The sequence below is a fragment of the Chiloscyllium punctatum genome, chromosome 22 (assembly GCF_047496795.1).
Source record: "Chiloscyllium punctatum isolate Juve2018m chromosome 22, sChiPun1.3, whole genome shotgun sequence".
Lineage (NCBI taxonomy): Eukaryota > Metazoa > Chordata > Chondrichthyes > Orectolobiformes > Hemiscylliidae > Chiloscyllium > Chiloscyllium punctatum.
In genome coordinates this window covers 40,041,851-40,065,362 of record NC_092760.1, presented here as the reverse complement: position 1 = coordinate 40,065,362, position 23,512 = coordinate 40,041,851, and the positions used below count along the sequence as shown (strand labels likewise).

Sequence of the window (23,512 nt, the reverse complement as noted above, 5' to 3'; positions counted from 1 at the left end):
TTTCTAAAGAGTGAGATTGTAATTCGGTGTGCAAGCCAGAAGCAATGCCTGCCCAATTTCCACTACATTGACCAATTGCAAAGGAAAATAATTCCAAAATGGCTGTCTGCAGTGTTCTGTCAGGATTGTTAATAAGCAGCATCTTTGGTGTATTGAATTCTGGTGACTTCGGTGTGAATAAAAGGATAGTACAGTTAGTCTCATTAAAGTCACTTAGTCCCACTCAGATTTTTTTTTAAACTGTAGAGAAACCAACTGCAACCAAGTGGGTTTTCATTTGGTAATTGTTTGAGTTTGAAGTATATATTTATCTCCATTAGTCTAAGTGGATGTAGTTTGTCACAATCAAAATATTAATTCATTAGCTGCTCTTTAGTTTTAGTTTCTATAGTAATTTGTACTCGAGGCAACATACTTAATCCATGAAAAGTTCTGTTTAGTTTTAATATTTCTGAGAGCCTTTTAAAATTAAGAAATAGTACAATTAAATACGGAATCACAGCATCAATATAATAGTCCAGTTGAACCTGCTTTTATTGATTTCTGTAAGCCCTGGTTACGTTGCTTTTTTTGGTTGGAACAGGTTTTTGGTTCTTTAACAGTACTCAGAAATGCTTAAAGGCATTTAATTTGAAGATAAATAAGTTGCCTGTATTTCTGATAGCACCTAGACAAGTGTTTGTAATGTTGTGTGCTATGGAGTAATGCGCATGTTTGTAGCTCAGTATCCACAGAAAGATATTTGCAGAAACTAAGCATTTCCTATACGTAAGTAGGAATGAAACAGTGTACCTGAGGAATTATTCTTTTCTGATGGAGACCTGTAATGAAATATGTAATGTGAAGGAAACCTGCAAAAGGATATAAGAAAGGAAGTTGTTTCAAATTGAATTTCGTGCTGGTCCAAAATAAATAAATTATTGTCCAATCATTCAAATCAGATTTGTTACAAGGCTGTTGGGAAAAGGCAGAGATGTAGGATTAGCTGAGGAGCTCTTGCTGTGAACTGGTATAGCCATAAGCTGAAAGACCATCTGCACTGTAGCCATTCTATGTTTGCAATTAGATGGGGTAGATTATATAACTGGGTCAAATTTGATGTAATTTCATGGTGTGAATTATACACACTGGGTAAATGTTTAATGTAAAGCACGTGCCATTTTTACAAAGTAACCATTGGAAAGACATAGATATGCAAACTATTATGTGCTGTTTTAGCATGACTGTGTTCTGAAGTATTCTGTATTAATGTGTTCTGATTTTTCTTTTTCTTTGTTTCAGCTTCTTATATGCCTGGAATGCCAGCTGGAGTTACACCATATCCATCTGGCCACACCAATGCTGGGTATGATTTATATTTGCAAGAGCTTCAAAAGAGATTTGCATTCAAAAGCTATTTAGATATTTATTTGTATGCTATATTTGGTCACATAATTCTGGCTGATACTCTTCAGCAGCATACTCCAGGCTATGACATTGTTAGCTGGTAAACTGAAGTCCCTTCTACCTGATTGAGTGGGTATGAAAGATTCATCACACTGATGGATCAAGGATTAAGCAGTTTATCCTCCAATGAATGCTTGATCCACCATGCTTTGGGCAAGATGATTAATAAACCAGTGTAAAACCCAAACAGTATTTGTGTCTCAAATAATTCAACCTGATTATATGAGCAAATTTTAACAGCATGTTGTGTTTTGAAACCAGGATAAATGAAAACAAATTCAAAATATTATATCCTCTGACCAACACCAAGATGGAGTTGCATGGTTGCTGCTACCACTCAATTTATTTATTTGACGTGGCATTGCTGGCTAGACCAGCAGTTAATATTCAACACTAACTTTTCTGGAGATGGTCGTGGTGAGTTGCATTCACGAACCTTTGCAGTCCATAGGCTGCATAGGGACACCCTCCATATGCTACAAAGAAATTCTAACAACAGTGATGTAGTTAGAATAGTCTGTGGTTTCAAGGGCAACTCTGGCAGATTCTAGTGTTTACATTCGTTTGCTGTCCTTGCCCTTGAAGGGGGAATTTGAAACGTTCATTTGGAGGAGTCTTGGTGAGCTACTGGAGTGCATCTCATCAATGATATATGTTGCTACTATCAAGCATGAATGGTGACATTTTTTCCTTTAATTCACTCTTGGAACATGGGCTTCACTGGCATGCCAGGATTTGTGGTCCATCCCTAGAAGAGTTAGTACAAGGTAGTGGTGAGCTGCTGAAGTTAACGTGCTGTAGGTTAACACTCAATGCTTTGAGGGAAAGAATTTCAGGACTTTGACCTAGTGACACTGAAGTAGTGTGACATATTTCCAAGTCAGGCTGCTGAGCAGCTTGATGGGGAAATTGCTGTTGGTAGTGTTCCCACATATGTGTCCTTGTCCTTTTAATTGAATATGGATGTGGGTTTGTCAGGTGCGGTCTAAAGATCTTTGGTAAATTTCTGCAATGCATCTTCTTGATAGTACACACTGCTCTTTTTGAGCGTGGGTGGTGGAGGGAGTGGATGCTTGTGAATGTGGTCCCAATCAAGCAGGCTAACTTGTCCTCGATGATGTCCAGCTTCTTGTGCTATTAGAGCTGAACCCATCCATGCAAGTGGGGAGTATTCCATCAAACTTCAGACTTGTATTGTAGATGATGGACAGGCTCTGGGGTGTCAGGAGGTATGGTATTTGCTCTGGCATTCCTAGCATACTGTTGTAGCCACTGCCTATGTGGATAATGTAGTTGTGTTTCTGGTCACTGGTAACCTCCAGGATGTTGTTAGTGTGGGAGTTAGTGCTGGTAGCACCATAAGCCCAGCATAAACTCGTGGTGAGTGGGCCCAGCACGAGCCTCTACTTTTGCAGGGTGAGCAACTGAATTGCTGGCTGCTCCATCCACAGACGGGCATCACAGCACCATCAAGGTGGGCCTGTTGGCAAGAAATGCGACTCTAATATTGGCAGGTCCACGCAGGTGGCAGTGGAGAATTGACCCAGCAGTGAAAGATGGCGCCTAAAGCGTGGTGGCTTTGGTTGAGTCCAGTGTAGATGGTGAGATGATAATTGATGAGCTGGTTCAGGACAGATGGACTCTTTCAAAGCTATCTCTTTCTATTTTGTCTTATTCTTAACACTATTCAAAATGGCACTGGTTTGTGGTAATAATGGAAGGGTGGCACGGTGGTTCAGTGGTTATCACTTCTGCCTCACAGCTCCAGGGACCAGAGTTCAATTCCAACCTTGGGTGACTGTGTGGAGTTTGCACATTCTCCCTGTGTCTGCGTGGGTTTCTGGGTGCTCTGGTTTTCTCCCACAGTCTAAACATATGCAGGCTAGGTGAATTGGCCATGTTAAATTGCCCATTGTGTCCAGGGATGTGGAGATTAGCTGCATTAGTCAGGGGTAAATTTAGAGTAAATAGGGTAGGGGAATGAGTCTGGATGGGTTATTATTTGGAGGGTCATTGTGGACTAGTGGGCTGAAGGGACTGTTTCCACACTGTAGGGATTCTATGGAAACAGTTTCTGCTTGAAGAGCTTTTCACTGTATTTTACTGTTTTTCTCACTATAAAATACACATGATAAAAATCATTCATTGAATGTCAAGGCTTGGTGGTTAGATTGCCATTCATTGGAGATAGATCGTGGCCTCAAATTGTGTGGTGTGAATGTTACTTGCCACTTTTCAGCTCAAGCTTGGATATTGTCCAGATCTTACATTTGAGCATAAACTGCTTCAGTATCTGAGGAGTCATCAATTGTGCTGAAAATTGTGCAATTATTGGTGAACATCCCTACTTCTGACCCTATGATGGAGAGAAGGTCATTGGATGATTGACCAACAACAACCATATCCTCTTTTTTTTTGTGTGTGAATCACACCAGTGGGGAGTATCCCTATCATTGTCATTGGTAGGGCATCTTGATATCATATTCAGTTGAATAATGCCTTGATATGAAGGTCAATCACACTCATCTCATCATGGAATTCAGCTGTTTTTTCCATGTATGTATCAGAGCCATAACGAGATCAGGAGTAGACTACCGTGGCAGAATCTAAACTGAGTCAGTTTGGGAGTGCTGCTTGATAGCACTGTTGACGATCCCTTTTCAACACTTGCTGATCAGGTTTGTTTTACTACTTTGTGTACAAGATACACCTGGACAATTTCCACATTGTTGGGTAGATGTTTTAAGTGTTCTGGAATAGCTTGGCTAGGGGTTCAGCAGTCTGGAGCGCAGGTCTTCAGCATTTTGGCCAGAATGCTGTCAGATCCCATAGGTTTTACAGTATTCAGTGCTCTCAGCCATTTCTTGGCATCACACGAAATGAATCACACTGGTTGAAGACTGGCATCTGTGATGCTGAGGATGTTGGAGCCTGAAGTTAATCACCTATGTAACAGTTCCAGGAGAAGATGGATGTAAATAACTCAACTTTGTTTTTTACATCTGAATTTCCCTATTATTGAAAATGGAGACATTTGTGGTACAGAAATTTAACTGTATCTCCATTAATGTCATCTATATCCGTTGCACCCGATGTTGTCTCCTCTACATTGGAGAGACAGGGCGCCTATTTGTGGATCGTTTCAGAGGACATCTTTGGGACACCCGCATCAACCAACCCCACCGCCCTGTAGCTGTACATTTCAACTCCCCCTCCCACTCTGTCAAGGACATGCAGGTCCTGGGCCGCCTCCGTTGCCAAACCCTACCACCTGACACTTGGAGGAAGAACGCTTCATATTCCGTCTTGGGACCCTGCAACCATATGAAATTCAAGTGGATTTCAAAAGTTTCCTCATTTCTCCTCTCCCTACATTATCCCAGTCCAAGCCTCCAACTCGGCACCACCTCCATGACCTGTCCATCACCTTTCCCATTTATCCGCTTCACCCTCCTCTCTGACCTATCATATTCTCCCTCACCTTCATCTACCTATCATATTTTCAGCTACCCCCCCCCCCTCGCCATTTATCTCTCAGCCCACAGCCCACAAACCTCATTCCTGATGAAGGGCTTATGCCCGAAACATCGATTCTCCTCCTTGGATGCTGCCTGACCTGCTGTGTTTTTCCAGCACCACACACTCTACTCTGATCTCCAGCATCTGCAGTCCTCACTTTCTCCATATTTGTGATACTTTCTACCTTCTATTAATTGTCTCGCTTTCACCAAAATCCACAACTTGAAATGGTAGGACTTGCAGAGCTCAGATTTGATTTGTTAGTGGTGGGATTTTTTTAAACACTATCTATTGCATGCTGCTTCTGCTGTTTAACGTGGAAGTAGTTCCAAGTTGTGGCTTCACCATGTTGATATCTCATTTTTAGCTATACTGGGTGTGTCTCCTGGTATGCCCTTGAGCTGGGCTGATCTCTCAACTTGATGGTAATGGTACAGTGGGATATGTAAATGGTCATGAGGTTACAGGGTTGAACACAGTTCTGCTCCTGTGATGACCCACAGTGCATCATGGATGCTCAGTTTCCAAGTCACTAAATCAGTTTGTCTTTACCATTTGAGCACAGTGTTACTACCACGACCTGTATGAAGACGGAGCTTCAGCTCCACACCAACTGGATGGTGATCACTCCTCCTAATCCTTGCCACTACCTGTGCATCTTCTGTGCTGAAGGTGCTTTAACAAGACTGTAACATTGACTGCTGCAGGATTTTGACCCAGAGAGAGCAAAGAAACAGATGTACATCAAAGTAAAGTTGGTGTGTGCAACTTTGGGGAACTTGGAGTAAAGCTGCTTCCATATAGTTGTAGCTCTTGTCCTTCAAGATGATGTTGAGAGGTGCAGACGAAGGCTTTATGATTTTCTGTCATGCATCGTGGTGAAGATATACAGTGAAGCTGTGGGACACTGGTTGTGCAAGGAGTAAATGTTTCAGCTAGCAGATGAGATGTCAGTCATGTCGATATTATTGTCCTGAATATTTTACTGTATTTTTCTTAATCATTTAGTGTGTAAACCATGCCTAACAAAGGCAAGCTGGAAATATTCTAATGTAGCTTTGGTGTGTCTTGTATGTGAGAATGACTCTTTGGGGCGTCAGAGGTGATTTGCAGAATACCCACCGAGCTGCTGTTGTAGTCGAGCAGCTTCTATGGCTGACCTAGTTGTATTTCTAATCAAGGTGAGCCTCCAGATGCTGGGGATTTGGTAATGTCATAGGAACGTACTTAGTCGTTATTTTTAAAAATGGTTATTGCTTAAGACTTGTATCACTTAAATGTTGTGAGCTTTTGTAATTTTTTCAGAAGGTTGATTGATAGAATAGCTGTATAAGGTAACATTGGGAACTATGTAAATCAGACTCTAGAAAAGTTATGATTACAACTCATTTAGGCTTAGCTTCAGGCCCAATTAAATCTGAAAACACTTGGTATACTGAACTTTGGTAGTATCTGTGGAGAGGGAAACAGTTACTGTTTCAGGTCAGTGTCCTTTTTGATAGAACTGAAAAGATAAAGATATGAAATCTCACCAAGTCCAGAGGTGGAAGAGGGGAAAGAGCAGTCCATTTTTTATCCATGATAGCCTGGAAGGAGAGATAAAAATTCCTTCAAAGGATGACAGTGAAAGGCAAAATGGGTCAAGCATATTTCTAAAAGTGATTAAAAGCTAGCAAATACATGTAAAGAATTGAATAAAATTATTTTTACTACATTTTTAAAAAGCTTTAAAGTAGTTTTAGTTATTAAGTCAGCTTTTTATTGCACAATAAATTAGCGATGAGTATGTGTACTTAGAAATTATCAGTGGATCGTTAGTGTCAATAAACAGTGTAAAAATAAACAATTGAAAAGCATGAGGATTGGCCCAGCAAGAATTGCATTCACCTCAAGCAATGCCCTTGAAAAGTGACACAGGTCTCTTGAAGTATAGAAGTTTAATTGAGTAGTTTCTAAAAGATAATGCAATGAATTTCAAGGTATGCTGCTCATGGTTATGACGATCATTGTTTTGTTTTAGTGAGGAATTGCTTCCTGCTGGCTCTTATGTGAAACTCTGAGGGCTCAAGTGTCTCTACCTCTGAGTCAAGAGGCCTGGTTCAAAACCCACCTGCTCCAGAAGTATGTAATAACATCTCTGAACAGGTTGGTTGGAAACCATCTGAACCAAGATGTAAGCATTATGTCCATAGTTGAGACTTGAGAGGAGGGCAAGTTTGCAGTTTGACTGAATTTGCAACTGTAATGCGTTGATGCATTTTAATTTTGATGGTACACAGATGCTTTTTGCGGGCAGGTTCTGTAGCTGCTGCAATTAAATTAATAGTTTGAGATGTGGGTATTACTTGTGGTGATAGCCAGCTTATCAAATAAATTTATTTATAATAACTGAAATCTGTGCCTGTTATTTTCTGTTTACTAAATACTCATTCTGATTATATAGTTGGAAGCTGCAATAAAAACAGTCTGTTTTATTATTCAGCCTATTAGTATGTTTCCTTATTTCTAACAAAATCTTGGATTTTTTTTGATAGTCACTGTCAGCGTGTTGCTTGTGCACTTTACTGGTACTGTCATCGTCTTTTGTCAGTTTTATATGGTGCAATGATAACTTCATACTTTCCTTTTCTCCTACCTGTTTCCAGTGGTTTTCCTGGGTATCCTTATCCGCATTCAACCTCCTATCCTCCAACTACAGGCACTGCACAACATACTCCATATCCCAGCCAGCCACCTGCTGCAGCTGTCGGTAAGGGAACCATTCATTTTGCATTTTAGTTACCTAAAAATAATTGTTATAACATAGCAAAAAATGTGATTAAATCTTAGTTTTTGGTTTGTGGTTTAGTTCTTTTAAAAAGATGCTCATGCAAAGGTTGGCTTGGTACTGTTGATCATTGTGCAGAGGGAAGGGTCTGCAGCTGCATTCTGCCTTGGTAAATGCTGGCACTGAACACAGTCAAGACAGTCGTGCTGTCGGGTGCCAGTTTTTCCACCAACTTTCTCACTTGAACACGTTCATTGGGCGTCCATTGACACAATACCTTTGAGTATCTTGGCAAGTGGGCATTTTACATTCATGAGTCCAAACTGAAGCATCACAGCAAAATGTGTTCCTGTGCACTGCTTGATGGCCTTGTATGTATTTTCCAATAAACATAAGTCATCAAGAGCAAGAACCCTGTTTGATTCAACTTAATCACCCTCTGAGTGCAAGGTGCAAAGATCTATTGTAATATTCTAATTAGTACACTGACTGAAACTCATCCATCTCGGTACAGACTAGGGATCGAGTCCACATGTACTGATTTATATGGTGCAGCATTTGAACATGAGACTATTGAGACCACTTCTTAATGTCACTCTGCTATATCAGGAACAGAAACCTTAGCTGACCTCTGGCATCTAACAGATTTGCACAGCAAGCCTTATTAAGTTTAACAGCGAGGAATCTTCTAAATTTGCTGACTCTTTAAAAACAACTTGATACTTCAGTCAGCCACCAGCAACAGTTCTGCATTGAAAACCTGTCTCTCATTCTTGTATTAAGAAATAGAGATTTCTTGGGTTATAAAACCAGCATGTCTAAATTACTTTTTATTGTGCGTGTATTTGTTAGTATGAGTTATTTTTTCAAATAGAAAATAGTAATGGAAAGATCTTTTTATATTAAAAACTAATTTTATAAATACATTCTTATTCCTACCCTCCTTTTGCCATCCATGCTCTGGGGTGATGTATAATTTGAATTCAAAGATATCTGAAACTAAAAGCCAAGTGAAACTATTGTTGATCGTTACAAACATCCAGCTGGTCCTTTAGGAAACAAAAAATTGCCATCCTTACCTGTTCTTGTGTACGTGTGACTTCAAACCCAAGCAATGTGATTGACTGTTAACTGTCATCTGAAGCACTCTGTTGAACCAGTTAATCATATCAACTGCAAAAAAATACGTTAAACCAAACAGACCACCAGCATCAAAGCTCCAGTAAACACAGCAGCACAAACAACCCTGTCAGTCCTGCAATGTCGTCTTTATCAATATCTGGGAATTAATGCAAAAATATGGAGAGATGTCTTGGACTAGTCAAGCCTAGCCAGTGATGCCCACATCTTGTGATGGATTTTTTTTTTAAACAGTCACAGCCTAACCCATTCATACCCCTGAAATAATTTCTTGCAGACAGTGTTCCAAACTCGGTTGTCATTTCCAGGAACATCCTGTCTCACCGATAGGACAGACCCATCTGAGGTGGCTGCATGCTGGTAGACATTCAGGAGGGAAGTGTTCTGGGATTTCTCAATTTTGAATCTGGATCCCATAAAGTCTCACTGCATCAGGCCAAACATGGGCAAGGAAACCACCTGCTGATTACCATGTACTGTCCTCTCTCAGCTGCTGAATCAGTATTTCTCTGCTTTGATCACCAAGTGGATGAAAGTGATGATTTCAAAGGCACAGAATATACTCTGGGTGGGTGACTTTAATGTCCATCATCAACAGTGGCACAGCACCACCAATGACCAAGCTAGTTGGGTCCTAAAGAACATAGCTGCTCGACTGGGTCTGTGGTAATTGGGGAAAAAACAATAAATATGGGGAAAACATACTTGACCTCATCCTCACCAATCTGCTGCCTCCAAATGCATCATCCATGATAGGATGGGTGAAACTGAACACCATACTGTTCTTGTAGTGATGGAGTCCCATCTTCACATTGAGGATACTCTCCCTTGTTTATGTGACACTATCACCCTACTGTATGGGAAAGACTTTAATCAGATCTAGCCACTTGATATTGGGCATCTGAGACACTATGGGCCATCAGTAGCTGAATTGTACTCCATAATCTGCAACCACATGGCCCAGCATATTCCCCCACTCTATCATTGCCATTAAGCCCAAGGATCAACCCTCTGTCAATGAGGAATGCAAGAGAGCATGTCAGGAGCAGCACCAGGCAGACTTAAAAATGAGCTGTAAGCATGATGGATTTACAGGACAGGGCTACTCGCATGCTAATTAGCACAAGCCACAAGTGATAGAGCTAAGTGATCCCACAACCACTGGATCAGACCTAGTCCTGCCGCATCCAGCCATGAATGATGGAGAGCAATTAAACAACTCATTAGAAGAGGAGGCTTCACAAATAACCCCATCCTCAATGATTGGAGAGCCCAGCACTAGTGCAAGGGATGAGGCTGATGCATTTGCAGCAGTCTTCATCCAACTCAATTCACTCCCATGTCATATTAAACAGCTGGAGCTATTAGATTCTGAAAAGGCTCTGAGCCCTGACAACATTCTGGCACTAGTACTGAAGACATGCTGTAGAATTTGCTGCACACCTAGCCAAGCTGTTCCAGTACAGCCACAACACTGACATTGACCCACCAATTTAGAAAATTACCCAAGTATGTTATATACACAGTAACCAGGATAAATCCAACCCATCCAATTACTGTTCTGTCAGTCTACTCTTGATCATCGGTGAGTGGAGCAAATGAGTTGCAGTGTATTCCAGTGGAAATGGACCCTCAGCAGTCCAGTTGAGCTTGGGGGAAGGCAATTGCATAGTGTCACTCAGGGCATGTCCTGAACAGACTGACTCTAGGTCAGTCCACAGCAAAGCCCCAAAACCTCAGCCGAATGGGTTGTTTTCTTGGATCTGAGCTGGCAAGCCATTGTAGTTGCTGCTGGTATGTGGTGTCGAGTCAGCAAAAAATTCCCACCAGACCTAAATTGAGTAAGAGAACTCCTAGAGTTGTATCCAGGACAGTGCAAACCTTAGGAAGTCCACCTACAGCTGGTTTGGAACATTAAATTGCTTAGCAATGTCCAAATCAGAACCAATCAAAATAAACATCTGGTGAAGTGGTCACCTGGTTCTGATTGAGTTCAATACTGGCGTAGCTGTATCAGTAATCGCAGAACAAGTCTTTAACAAAATTCACTGTACTCCAACCCTTAAGTTTGCACAAGATCTTGGCTAGACCTAAAACCTGTCCCAGGGAACCGTTACACATTAAGGGTACAACTTTGTTTCTGGTCTCTTACGAAAAGCAGCTGGTTCAGTTCCCACTGAATTTAGTAAAAGGTATGGGCCCAAGCTTGGTGGGGTGAAATTAGTTGAGAAAGTTTAATCTAGATTAGCTCAACATTTTTCACTTAGAAAATGGCTGTCTGAGTGAAGTCCCAATTAAATAACCAGATATTTTTCAGGAAGGTCTGGGGGCTATCAAAGCAGCCACAGTCACTTTGCATGTTGACCAGGAAGCAATTCCACAATAGTGCAAGGCCCACCCATTACCACTTGCCTTATGGGCAAAAGTAGAGGCAGAAATTAGAACGCTGGAAAGCAAAGGACTTATCAAACTACTCCAGTTTATGGAATGGGCAGCACCAGTTGTACCTATTGGGATTCTCAATAAGTCAGTTCACCTTTGTAGAGATTTTAAACAAACTGCTTTTGCAGCTGGATAAATATTCAATCCCTCTCAATGAGGATTTACACAGAAAGCTGGCTGGGAGGCTGTCCTTCAGAAAGCTGGACGTGAGCCATACGATTGCAGTTAAGTGAGGATTCCCAGAAGTATGCTACAATTAATACCCATAAGGGTTTGTAGTGGTATACGAGACTGTTGTTTGCGATTTTTCAGGTGATGACTGAGAACATTGTACACTGTCTATCCTAGGTTGTCATTTATCTCAATGATGTACTAATAATAAGGAGCATTTAGAGAATTTGGACATAGATGTTTCTCTCAGACAGTGTACACCTATAGGGAAAAATGTTTGTTCCAGGCACCTCAAATGACCTGCTTGGGCTACAGAGCTGACAAGACCAGGTTACACTCATTGGAAGACAAAGCAAGGGCAGTCGAAGGTGCCCTAGCCTCCATCCTGGCACCTTTTGCATCAACTCTTTTTTTTTTTAAATGTGGTCAGCCTTGGAAATGCTTTCATAGCCAAGCCGTAGCTTTCAGAAAAGTGAAGAAACAGCTATCGTGCTCTAAGGTGTTGGCACACTGTGATCCCTAGCGAGATCATATGGCATCTGGGTAGAATTGGTTCATAGGAGGCCCAATAGAGAGAAATACCCAGTAGTGTATGCATTCAGGACATTGGCTAATGTGGAGTGTGAATATGCCCAGATAGACTAGGAAGGTTTAGCAGTCAAATTTGGAGTCAGAAAGTTCCACCAATACATCTTACAATGTAAATTTATAGTAATAGTTCACAACTGGGTCTACTTAAAGAGGACAAGGCAGTGCTGCCCCTGGCTTCAGGCTGGGGCTGTTTTCCCTGGAGCGTCAGAGGCTGAGGGGGGTGACCTTATAAAGGTTTATAAAATCATGAGGGGCTTGGATAGGATAAATCGACAAGGTCTTTTCCTTGAGGTGGGGGAGTCCAGAACTAGAGGTTTAGGGTGAGAGGGGAAAGATATAAAAGAGACCTAAGGGGCAATGTTTTCATGCAGAGGGTGGTGTGTGTATGGAATGAGCTGGCAGAGAATATGGTGGAGGCTGGTAAATTACATTATTTAAAAGTCATCTGGATGGGTATATGAATAGAAAGGGTTTAGAGGAATCTGGGCCAAGTGCTGGTAAATAAGACTGGATTAGGTTGGGATATCTGGTTGGCATGGACAAGTTGGACTGAAGGGTCTGTTTCTGTGCTTTACATCTCTATGGCTGTGATTCTAAGTGGTAGAAGGGGTTATTAACAATGCTATTAATCAGCATTTGCTTAGCATTAGTCTGCTTATTGATGGCCATTTTGGGTTCTGCCATGGCCACTCAGCTCTAGACCTCATTACAGCCTCAGTTCAAAAATAGACAAAAGTACTGAATTCCAGAGGTGTGGTGTGAGTAGCAGCCCTTGGTGTGCAAAACTGCATTTGACAGAGTGGCATCAATAAGCCCAGCCAAACTGGGGTCAATGAAAATCTGAGTGGCAGAGGAGCTCTCCACTGACTGCAGTCATACCTGACTAGGAAAAATTGATTTTGGTGGTTAGAGGTCAGTAATTTCAGCTCCAGGACGTTTCTGCAGATGTTCCTTTGGGGTAGTGTTCCTCAGCCAAACCACCTTCAGCTGCTTTATCAATGACCTTGCCTCAGTCATAAGGTGAGAAGTATGAATTTTATTATTAAATTTAATTTTAATTTTTATCCTGTAACTTGAACCTGGTCAATGTGTATTGATATTTGTTGAAGTTGTAAGTTCCTGCTGTTTTTAACAGCAGGTGGTCTTTCAAAGTGACTGCATTGCTTTTCATAGAGTCCTTGCCTTAAAATGTTTGATTCTTTGCTTCTCTGAAGTGTTTATTGAGAATGAATGTAATTTGGAATAAATAATGAGCTTTATATCTACCTGTCTCTTCACTCTTGAAATGACCAGGGAAAAGGTGTCCAAATGATCATTTGAGAATTGGAGCAGATTCTAACAGACAATAGAGTCACAGAAAAGTTGATATGTACAGCATGAAAACAGACCCTTTGGCCTACCTCATCCATGCCAACGAGATATTCTAAATAAATTCAGAAGAAGGGTTTGGAGGGATATGGGCCAGGTGCTGGCAGGTGGGACTAGATTGATTGGGGTATCTGGTCAGCACGGATAAGTTGGACCGAAGGGTCTGTTTCCGTGCTGTACATCTCTATGACTCTAAATCAAGTCCCATTTGCTAGCATTTGGCCCATATCCCTCTAAACCTTTCCTATTCATATACTCATCCAGATGCCTTTTAAATGTTGTAATTGTACCAGCCTCCACCACTTTCTCTGGCAGCTCATTTCCATAAACACACTACCCTCTGCGTGGAAGAGTTGACCCTGAGGTCCTTTTTAAATCTTTCCCCTCTCACCTTAAACCTGTGCCATCTAGTTCTGGACTATTGTCTCTCCCCACCCCAGGGAAAATGTCTATTTATCCTATCCATGCCTCTCATGGTTTTTATAAGGTCACCCCTCAGCCTCTAATTCTCCAGGGAAAATAGCCCCAGCCTATTTAGCCTTTCCCTATAGCTCAAACCCTCCAAGCTTGGCAACATGCTTGTAAATCTTTTCTGAACCCTTTCAAGCTTCACAATGTCCTTCTGATATCAGGGAGGCCAAAATTGCTTGCGGTATTCCAAAAGTCACCTAACGAATGTCCTGTACAGCTACAACATGACCTCTCAACTCCTATACTCAATGCATTGACCAATAAAGGCAAGCATACCAAACGCAACCTTCACTATCCTATCTACCTGCAGTTCTACTTTCAAGAAGCTATGAACCTACACTCCAAGGTCTCTTTGTTGAGCAACACTCCTGCGGTTCTTACCATTAAGTATATAAGTCCTGCCCTAATTTGCCTTTCCAAAATGCAACACCTCATGTTTATCTAAATCGAACTCCATCTGCCACTCCTCGGCCCATGGGCCCATCTGATCAAGATCCTGTTGTACTCTGATGTAACTTCCCTCGCTGTCCACTGCAAACTTATTAACCATACCACTTTATGTTCACATCCAAATCATTTATATAAATGATAAAAAGCACTGGATCGAGCATCAAGCTTTGTGGCACACTGGTCACAGGCCTCCAGTCTGAACAGCAACCCTCTTCAACCACCTTTTGTATCCAAATCACTGGTTCTCCCTGTATTCCAGCTGATCTAATCTTGCTGACAAGTCTACCACGTGGAAACTTTTGAATGACTAACTGAGGTCCATCTGCCCTCATCAATCCTCTGTTACTTCCAAAAAAATTTAATCACGTTAATGAGACATGATTTCCCAAGTACATAGTCATGTTGACTATCCCTAATCAGTCCTTGCCTTTCCAACTACATGTCAATCCTGTCCCTCAGGATTCCCTCCAATAACTTGCCCACCACCAATGTCAGGCTCACTGGTCTTTCGCACCCTGGCTTTTCCTTAGCCAATCTTCAGTCTTCTAGCCCCTCACCTGTGGCTTTCATTGATACAGATATCTCAGCAAGGGGCCCAGCAGTATCTTCCCTAGTTTCCCACAGAATTCCAGGGTATGCTGGATCAAGTTCTGGGGATTTATCCATCTTTGTGCATCTTAAGCTGTCCAGCACCACCACCTCTAATATGGACATTTTTCAAGATGTCGCTATTTATTTTCCCATCTTCTATATCTTCCATGTCCTTCTCCACAGTAAACACTGATGCAAAATACTCATTTAGTATCTCCCCCCATCTCCTGTGGTTCCACACACAGGCAGTCTTGTTGATCTTTAAGGGGCCCTATTCTGTCTTGTGTCCTTAATGTATTTGTAGAATTCCTTTGGATTCTCCTTAACCAAATTTGCCAAAGTTATCTCATGTTACCTTTTTGCCCTTCTGAATTCCCTCTTTAAGTATATTCCTACTGCCTTTATACTGTTCTAGGGTTTTAGTCGATCTCTGCTCTCTCGATCTGACATACGCTTCCTCCTTTTTCTTGACCAAAACCCCTCTCTCCAGTCATCCAGCATTCCCTAAACCTATCAGTCTTGCCCCTCATCCAAACAAGAGCATACTGTCTCTGGACTCTTGTTATTTCATGTTTGAAGACTTACATTTTCCAGCTGTCCCTTTTCCTGCAAACATCTGCTCCAATCAACATTTGAAAGTTTTTGTCTAAAACCATCTATAAAGTTGGCCTTACTCCAATTTAGAACTTTAAATTTTAAACCCAATCTATCCTTTTCCATCATTATTTTAAAACTATTAGTACTACAGTCACTGGCCTTAGTGTGCCCCCATTAACACCTCAGTCACCTGCCCTGCTTTATTTCCCAAGCGCAGCTCAAGTTTTGCACCTTCTCTAGTAGGTACATCCACATACTGAATCAGAAAATTTTCTTGTACGCACTTTACAAATCCTTCTCCATCTAAGCCCTTAACACTAGCAGTCCCAGTCTGTATTTGTAAAGTTAAAATCTTTTGCTATAACCACCCTATTATTCTTACAGATGACTGACATCTCCTTACAAACTTGTTTCTCAATTTCCCACTGACTATTGGCATGGGTTTATAGTACAATCCCAATAAGGTGATAATCTTTTGTCTATATCTCGGTTCCGCCAAATTTCCCTGGACAATCCTCAGGAATATCCTCCCTAAGTTGTAATGTTATTCATAACCAAACATGCCACTGCCCTCCTCTCTTGCGCACACACCACCTTCGTCCTCCACCTCCTACACCACCACCACCTCCTGATATGACTACCCTCAAGGATCTCTATTTTAAATTCCTGTCCAACTCCCTATATTCTCTCTGCAGAATCTCATCGTTTTCTTGTCCTGTGTCAATAGTTTCAATGTGTATAATGTCCTCCTGGACCCACTCCCCTTTGAGAGTATTCTACACCCTCTCAGAGATTACCTTGATTCTGGCACCAGGGAGAAAACACACCATTCTTATGTCTCGTTGGCTGCAGAAATGTCTGTCTCTGCCTCCGACAAGAGAGTCCCCTATCCCAATCCATCGCTTGGTACCTGACAGACCCTTCATTACATTTACAGCTAGTCTCGGTACCAGAAACCAGTGCTACATTCCCTTGAGAAACCATCACTCCCTACATTTCCCAAAGTAGTATATTGTTTGAGATGAGGATAGCCACAAGAGATTCTGCACGACCTGCCTCCCCCTCCTACCTTTCCTGGAGGTAACCCATCTACCTGGAATTGTATCTTAAGTTTATCTCCCTTTCTGCAACTATTATCCATTGCACCCCCAGCTCCTGTAAATTCCTCATTGCCTCTAATTGCCACTCCAACTGATCCATGCGATCCGATAGGATTCGTAACCAAATGCACTTCCTGCAGAAATAGTAGTCAGTAACATGGAAACCCCCTACCTCCCACATCCTACAGGAACAGCACATCGCTCTACTAAAGGCCATCTTTGCTCCTTAACATTCCACGGATCCAGAAAATAACTGTCTTACTGCTCTTGCTGAGATATTTGTATCATCGATAGTCACAGGTGAGGTGCTGGAAGACTGGAGGTTTGCAAATGTGGTGCCACTGTTTAAGAAGGGCGATAAGGATAAGCCAGGGAACTAAAGACCAGTGAGCCTGATGTCGATGGTGGGCAAGTTGTTGGAGGGAATCCTGAGGGACTGGATGTACATGTTTTTGCAAAGGCAAGGACTGATTAGGGATAGTCAACATGGCTTTGTGCACATGGGAAATCATGTCTCTCAAACTTGATTGAGTTTTTTGAACAAGTAACAAAGAGGATTGATGAAGGCAGAGTGGTAGATGTGATCTATATGGACTTCAGTAAGGCATTCGATAAGGTTCCCTATGAGAGACTGATTAGCAAGGTTAGATCTCACGGAATACAGGGAGAACTAGCCACTTGGATACAGAACTGGCTCAAAGGTAGAAGAGGGTGGTGGTGGAGGGTTGTTTTTCAAACTGGAGACCTGTGACCAGTGGAGTGTCACAAGGATTGGCGTTGGGTCCTCTACTTTGTCATTTACATAAATGATTTGGATATGAGCATAAGAGGTACAGTTAGTAAGTTTGCAGATGACACCAAAATTGGATGTGTAGTGGACAGCAAAGAGGGTTTCCTCCAATTACAACAGGATCTTGACTAGATGGGCCAATGGGCTGAGAAGTGGCAGATGGGGTTTATTTCAGATAAATGCAAGGTGCTGCATTTTGGGAAAGCAAATCTTAGCAGGACTTATACACTTAATGGTAAGGTCCTCGGGAGTGTTGCTGAACAAAGAGACCTTGGAGTCCAGGTTCATAGCTCCTTGAAAGTGGAGTCGCAGGTAGGTAGGATAGTGAAGGTGGCGTTTGGTATGCTTTCCTTTATTGGTCAGAGTATTGAGTACAGGAGTTGGGAGATCATGTGGCTGTACAGGACATTGGTTAGGCCACTGTTGGAATATTGTGTGCAGTTCTGGTCTCCTTCCTATCGGAAAGATGTTGTGAAACTTGAAAGGGTTCAGAAAAGATTTACAAGGATGTTGCCAGGGTTGGTGGATTTGAGCTATTGGGAGAGGCTGAACAGGCTCGGGCTGTTCCCTAGAATGTCGGAGGCTGAGGGGTGGCCTTATAGAGGTTTACAAAATTGAGGGGCATGGATAGAGTAAATAGGCAAAGTCTTTTCCCTGGGGTCAAGGAATCCAGAACTAGAGGGCATAGGTTTAGGGTGAGAGGGGAAAGATATAAAAGAGACCTAAGGGACAACCTTTTCAAGCAGAGGGTGGTATGTGTATAGAGTGAGCTGCCAGAGGAAGTGGTAGAGGCTGGTACAATTGCAACATTTAAGAGGCATTTTGATGGGTATATGAATAGGAAGGGTTTGGAGGGATATGGGCCGGGTGTTGGCAGGTGGGACTAGATTGGGTTGGGATATCTGGTCGGCATGGATGGGTTGGACCGAAGGGTCTGTTTCCATGCTGTACATTTCTATGACTATGCTCTTTTTAAAAAAAACTGCTCCAGGCTAACTTAGTACCTATTTTATATGGTTTTGAAGTTTAATCAAGAGACAGATCTCAATAAAACATATAATCAAAAAGGAACCCACTCTACTCACGATTGTAGATTTCTAAAAACAATAAGATTGCACTTTAAAAAGCCACTTAATTGCCCCGTGTTGTGAGCTCTCCCACATAGCCTCTCCGAGGTCAGCTGTGAATGTGTCTGTTTGTTAATTTTTCTTAGAACAAGCTCTGATGTCCAGAGACACTTGAAATCAAACAGAACAGTCAGGTGTGCAAATTCTTTGCTGGGTCAGACAGTAGTGCAGGTTTATTTCTGTTTGATTCACTTCCCATGTGGTCACTGCCTTTGTGTGTCTCTCCTCTTTCAAGTGCTGTTGTTTTGATCCTTTTTCCTCCAAAGTTCCAAAATAATGCAATGGCTTATAAAACCGTAATTAGTGATTCTAGAATTTGAGGAAATCAGCTCCAACACTGATAATACCTCAAAAAAAGGAATAGCCCCTACAGCCACAACATTTTCCCATCCTCCATCTAGGATTACCCAGAATCCTTAAGTTTGCAGTAATGTCTGTTTTTATAGATAGTTCCTTGAATAATTTTCAGATGCTATGGTATTTGGAACCACATGTCGTTGTTACAGGTCCTGCCAGAGATGGAACCATCACTGAAGACATGATTCGTGCATCATTGATCTCTGCAGTTAGTGATAAACTGCGCTGGAGGATGAAAGAAGAAATGGATCGTGCTCAGGCTGAACTTGATGCACTTAAACGAACAGAAGAAGACTTGAAAAAAGGCCATCAGAAGCTGGAGATGATGGTCAGTAATTTGGACCAAGAAATGGTGAGTCCAGAAGAGGATTACTGTTTTTCCAAACCAGTAATTTAATATGGTAGGTCTCATACTAACACAGTAAAACATAGCCCAGTTTAATATTTGGGTTTTATCAGTGAATGTGAATGATGAACCTTCTCCTTTGAACAAAGATACCACATAGATCTTGGATTTAGCATGTACAATACTTAATGGCTGCAATATGACCTACCATTTAGCACATATCAATTATCTCAGCTAATTTGTATACATGTTTGCTGATGCTGGCACCAGCAAAATATCTTGACTATAGAACCAGCAAATTTCTTTCCCTTTTCATTCCTTTTCCAGAGGTGTAAGGCAGTCTAATGACCTTTTTTTTTTCATTCGACATGCCTAGTCTTAAGAAGTTTTTTTTCAGTTGGACTAACATGAACAGTGTCCAAGCGCAGTTCTGACTTTTTATTCACATATTTTTGAAATCCATTCAGTAAATTGCCACCTGGATTCAGTTTTTATTCCTGGTTTTTATCATGTCATCTCTGCAATATTTTATAAAAGTCTGATTGCTGTAACTGTTTATACCGTTTGAGGTTTCAGTGACTCAAAACTGTCACTTTCCTAGGCTGATGTAGAGAAGAATATTGAAGTACTGAGGAAAAAGGATGATGAGCTAAGCATTGCACTGGAGAAAATGGAAAGCCAGTCTGAAAATAACGACATTGATGAGGTGGTTGTACCAACAGCTCCCCTCTACAAACAGATCCTTAATCTTTATGCTGAGGAGAATGCCATTGAGGACACCATTTTCTACCTAGGTGAAGCACTGCGACGTGATGTCATTGATCTGGAGGTCTTTTTGAAGGTAACTAAAACCATACTGACTTGGGAATTATTTTTTTCTTCATCTTTTTACTGCATCTGACCGTGTTTAACATAAGAAAATTATGCAGAGTCCTGACCATGATTGTTAAAATGATGTGGTTCTTGTTGTTCTCAATAAATTTAGCTTGAATCTGAAACTACAGAGCAGGTGCATACTGCCTCCTAACAGTACCTGCTAAATGTGATATCCGTTTCTGCATGCACTCTGGCATCAAGCTTTACCTCACCAACACCTCTCTTGTCCTTTTTCTTTTCAAATTGACAGATGACCTACCTGACATTACTGATCTATATTTAGATTTTGGTTAGGCAATGCTACGCAATTGTTAAAATACCTATTTTGTTTTCAAATCACTTCATTACTGCAATCTCTTTTAATTCAATAAATCAAATATTGTCCCTATGAGCACCCATTTGGGGTCACAATGGGTTACTGTAACTTCACCTGCCGTTGTCTAAGCTTTATAATTCCATCCCAAGATACCTCTGCCTCTCTGGCTGTATTTTTAACCAAGCTTTTGTAGGTTTTCTTTAAATTACATTAGGGGAAACTATATAACTACATTTGGTTGAAGTTGTTATTAAGTTATATTTGTTCCAAAGCAAATGGAATGGCAAATGATATTGGCTGAATCGACTAATCGCAGATAACATTTGGCCTATTGTGTCTGCATTGACAGTTTAGTTGAATTATTCAATGTGTCCTACTCTTTGCTCTTTCTCCACATCTTTGCAATTTTCCGATTGAAATAATTAAATTCTGTTTTGAATGAAGAGTGTCAGCAACTGATGAAACAGCTGGCCCAATTCAACTTCTGGTCAATGATAAGCCCCTAGGATGTTGGTAGGGAAGTCAGGAATAATAATGCCATTGAACATCAAGGGACAATAGCTTGATTCTGTCTTGTTTGAAATGGTCATTGTCTGGCACTTGTGCAATGTACATGTTATTTGCCACTCATCAACCCCCTCTTCCTCCAAACATACTGTACAATCTTGCTGCATATGGATGTAGAGTATGTTCATATCTGAGGAGCTGCTGGAGGCACAAAACAGTGTGAAATCATCATTAGCAAATGTTCCCACTTCTAATCTTGAGTGAAGGAGAGCCATTGAACTGCTGAAGCTGCTTTGGCTGAGGACATTGCTGTAGAAGCTCCTTGGAGGAATGTCCTGGGTCTGGCATGATTGACCTCCAATCACCACAAACATCACGTTACAACTCCAAACAGCAAGGAGCTGCTCCTCTCCTCTCCTGATTCCCATTGGTTTCAGCTTTGCCAGAGTGGCCTGATGCCACATTTAGTTAAATACTGTCTTGATGTCAAAGGCAATCATTCTCACCTCTGTTTTAAAGTTTAACCTTTCTTGGTCCAAGATTGTTGAGGTTAGGAGTTGAAGTACCCTAGTGGAACCTTCGTTGAGCATCAGTGAGTAGTTTATTGCTGTGTAAATGTTGTTTAATGGTACTGTCAACTATACTTTCCATGGCTTTGCTGATGATTTGAGAGTAGCCTGGGGCTGTTACTAGCCGGAGTGAATTTGTCCTTTTTTAAAAAAAAAATTTGGGACATTCCTGAGCAACTTTCCACATTGTTACAAAGATGCCAGATGCAGTGGAACAGAGGTCTTCAGTACTACTGTTGTCAGGGTCCAAACCTTTTGCAATATGCAATGTCTTCAGACCTGTCTTGATATCACATGAAGTGAACCAGATTGGTTGAAGACTGTCCTGTAGTGATGGGTACCTCACAGAGGGGCCAAGATGGATAGTTAACTTGGCAATCTGGCTAAGGATAGTTACCAATGCTCCAGTCTTATCTTTTGCATTGATATGTTGGGTTCCCCCATCACTTGAGCTGCTTTGAAGGTCAATTAGCTCAATTGGCTGGTTTGATTATGGAGCGATGCCAGCAACGCAGGTTCAATTTCCACTCAAGATGAGGTTACCATGAAAGTCCAAACTCTTACCCCTTTCTGAAGCATGGTGACCCTCCGGTTTAACCAACACCAGTGTCCCTCGCTAATCAGAGTGGAGCCTTATAGTCCTCTGGGACGATTGTGATTTTTCACCTCTGGTTAATTGTTTAACTGTCCTTCACCAATCTCAGCTGTGTGGCAGGACTGCAGAACTCTGGTGTGTTGGTTGTGGGATTGCTTAATTGCAGACTGCTCCTCTGGTTTTCAGGGGGAGGTTGAGATTGGAGCTTCTTACTCACTCTCATTATTTATATGAAACAGAAAATGCTGGCATGTCAGAACTTGAAATCAAGTTAGAGCTGTAACTTAGGCAAGCACAGAAGAGAGAGAGGTGGACATATTGAAGAGGTCAAAGTTGGATTGGATAATCGTTTTGTTAAACATATCCATTCATTCTGCAAGTATGACCTAGAGCTCAGGCTACCTGTTTCCCCCTCTGATCTCTCTTTGGTTTCCACCGAGGAACCACATCTCATTTTTCATTTGTTACTTAACAAACTTCTAGTCTCCACATTAAGTTATACTGTTGTACAGCAGGTGTTGATGACCAGTCTTTTGTTTCTTTATTTGTCCCCATTTTGCTTTGTTACAATCTTCTCTTCGCCATCTTTCTAACTCAAACTCCCTCTGTAATGTTTCCAGGTCTGATGCAAGGAAGGCAGAGAATGTTTGTTTAATGTAAAGCAAATGATATGTATTGTTGGGAATTGGTAAACCATATAGGGCATTGATGTGATGCTGTTTTGCTGCCTTCAGTAGGAATATGCTTGCATTGAAAACCATTTAGAGAAGGTAACTAGATTGATTTCAAGGGTTGTCTTAAGAGGGAATGTTGAGAAAGAGTGGCCTATGATATCTATTGTGAAATCTTATTAAAGTTCGCATTGGAACTAGGATAAACATTCATCTCAGGCACAAGTGTCATTTTGAGTTGTTACTATTCTGGGAATTTTTTTAAAAAGCAAAAACCCTGCTTTTGAAACAGTACTGCTTGTAAATTTGTATTTTGTGGTCACCGCAAAAGTTAATGTTTTGTTCTCTCTCTGCAGCATGTCAGGCTGTTGTCTCGTAAACAGTTCCAGCTTCGAGCATTGATGCAGAAAGCAAGGAAAACAGCAGGTCTTAGTGACTTGTACTAAGCAATTCTTTCTTTGACTCGTCAGATCTAACAACTTATTAGTTTGTCTGCAATTAACCAGTTTCATAGAACATATTCCACTAAATTATTTAGTTTGTATTTACCTGTAACCTTAAATTTGAATAAAGCTTTAAATTCCAAACTTATTGACAGATGGGTTGGAGAAATGGTCTACTTAACTGATTCAATAACATTTTTTAAACTGCTTATCCAAGACAATAGAAAACTAGAGTGTCCCTTCAGGTTTTTACAGTTCCAGG

General features: G+C 41.3%; 1 protein-coding gene across 2 annotated transcripts in view; it reads left to right on the top strand.

Annotated features, from left to right (window-relative positions):
• Positions 1-23,398, top strand: part of tsg101a (tumor susceptibility 101a) — a 50,887-nt gene extending 27,489 nt beyond the window's left edge. For both annotated transcript variants that reach the window (XM_072592090.1, XM_072592091.1), the window contains exons 6-10: positions 1,282-1,345; positions 7,611-7,714; positions 19,077-19,279; positions 19,875-20,114; positions 23,164-23,398. In XM_072592090.1, the coding sequence (XP_072448191.1) occupies positions 1,282-1,345; positions 7,611-7,714; positions 19,077-19,279; positions 19,875-20,114; positions 23,164-23,253 (701 nt within the window). In that variant the 3' untranslated portion in view covers positions 23,254-23,398. The remainder of the gene's footprint in view (positions 1-1,281; positions 1,346-7,610; positions 7,715-19,076; positions 19,280-19,874; positions 20,115-23,163) is intronic.
• Positions 23,399-23,512: the final 114 nt, after the last annotated feature.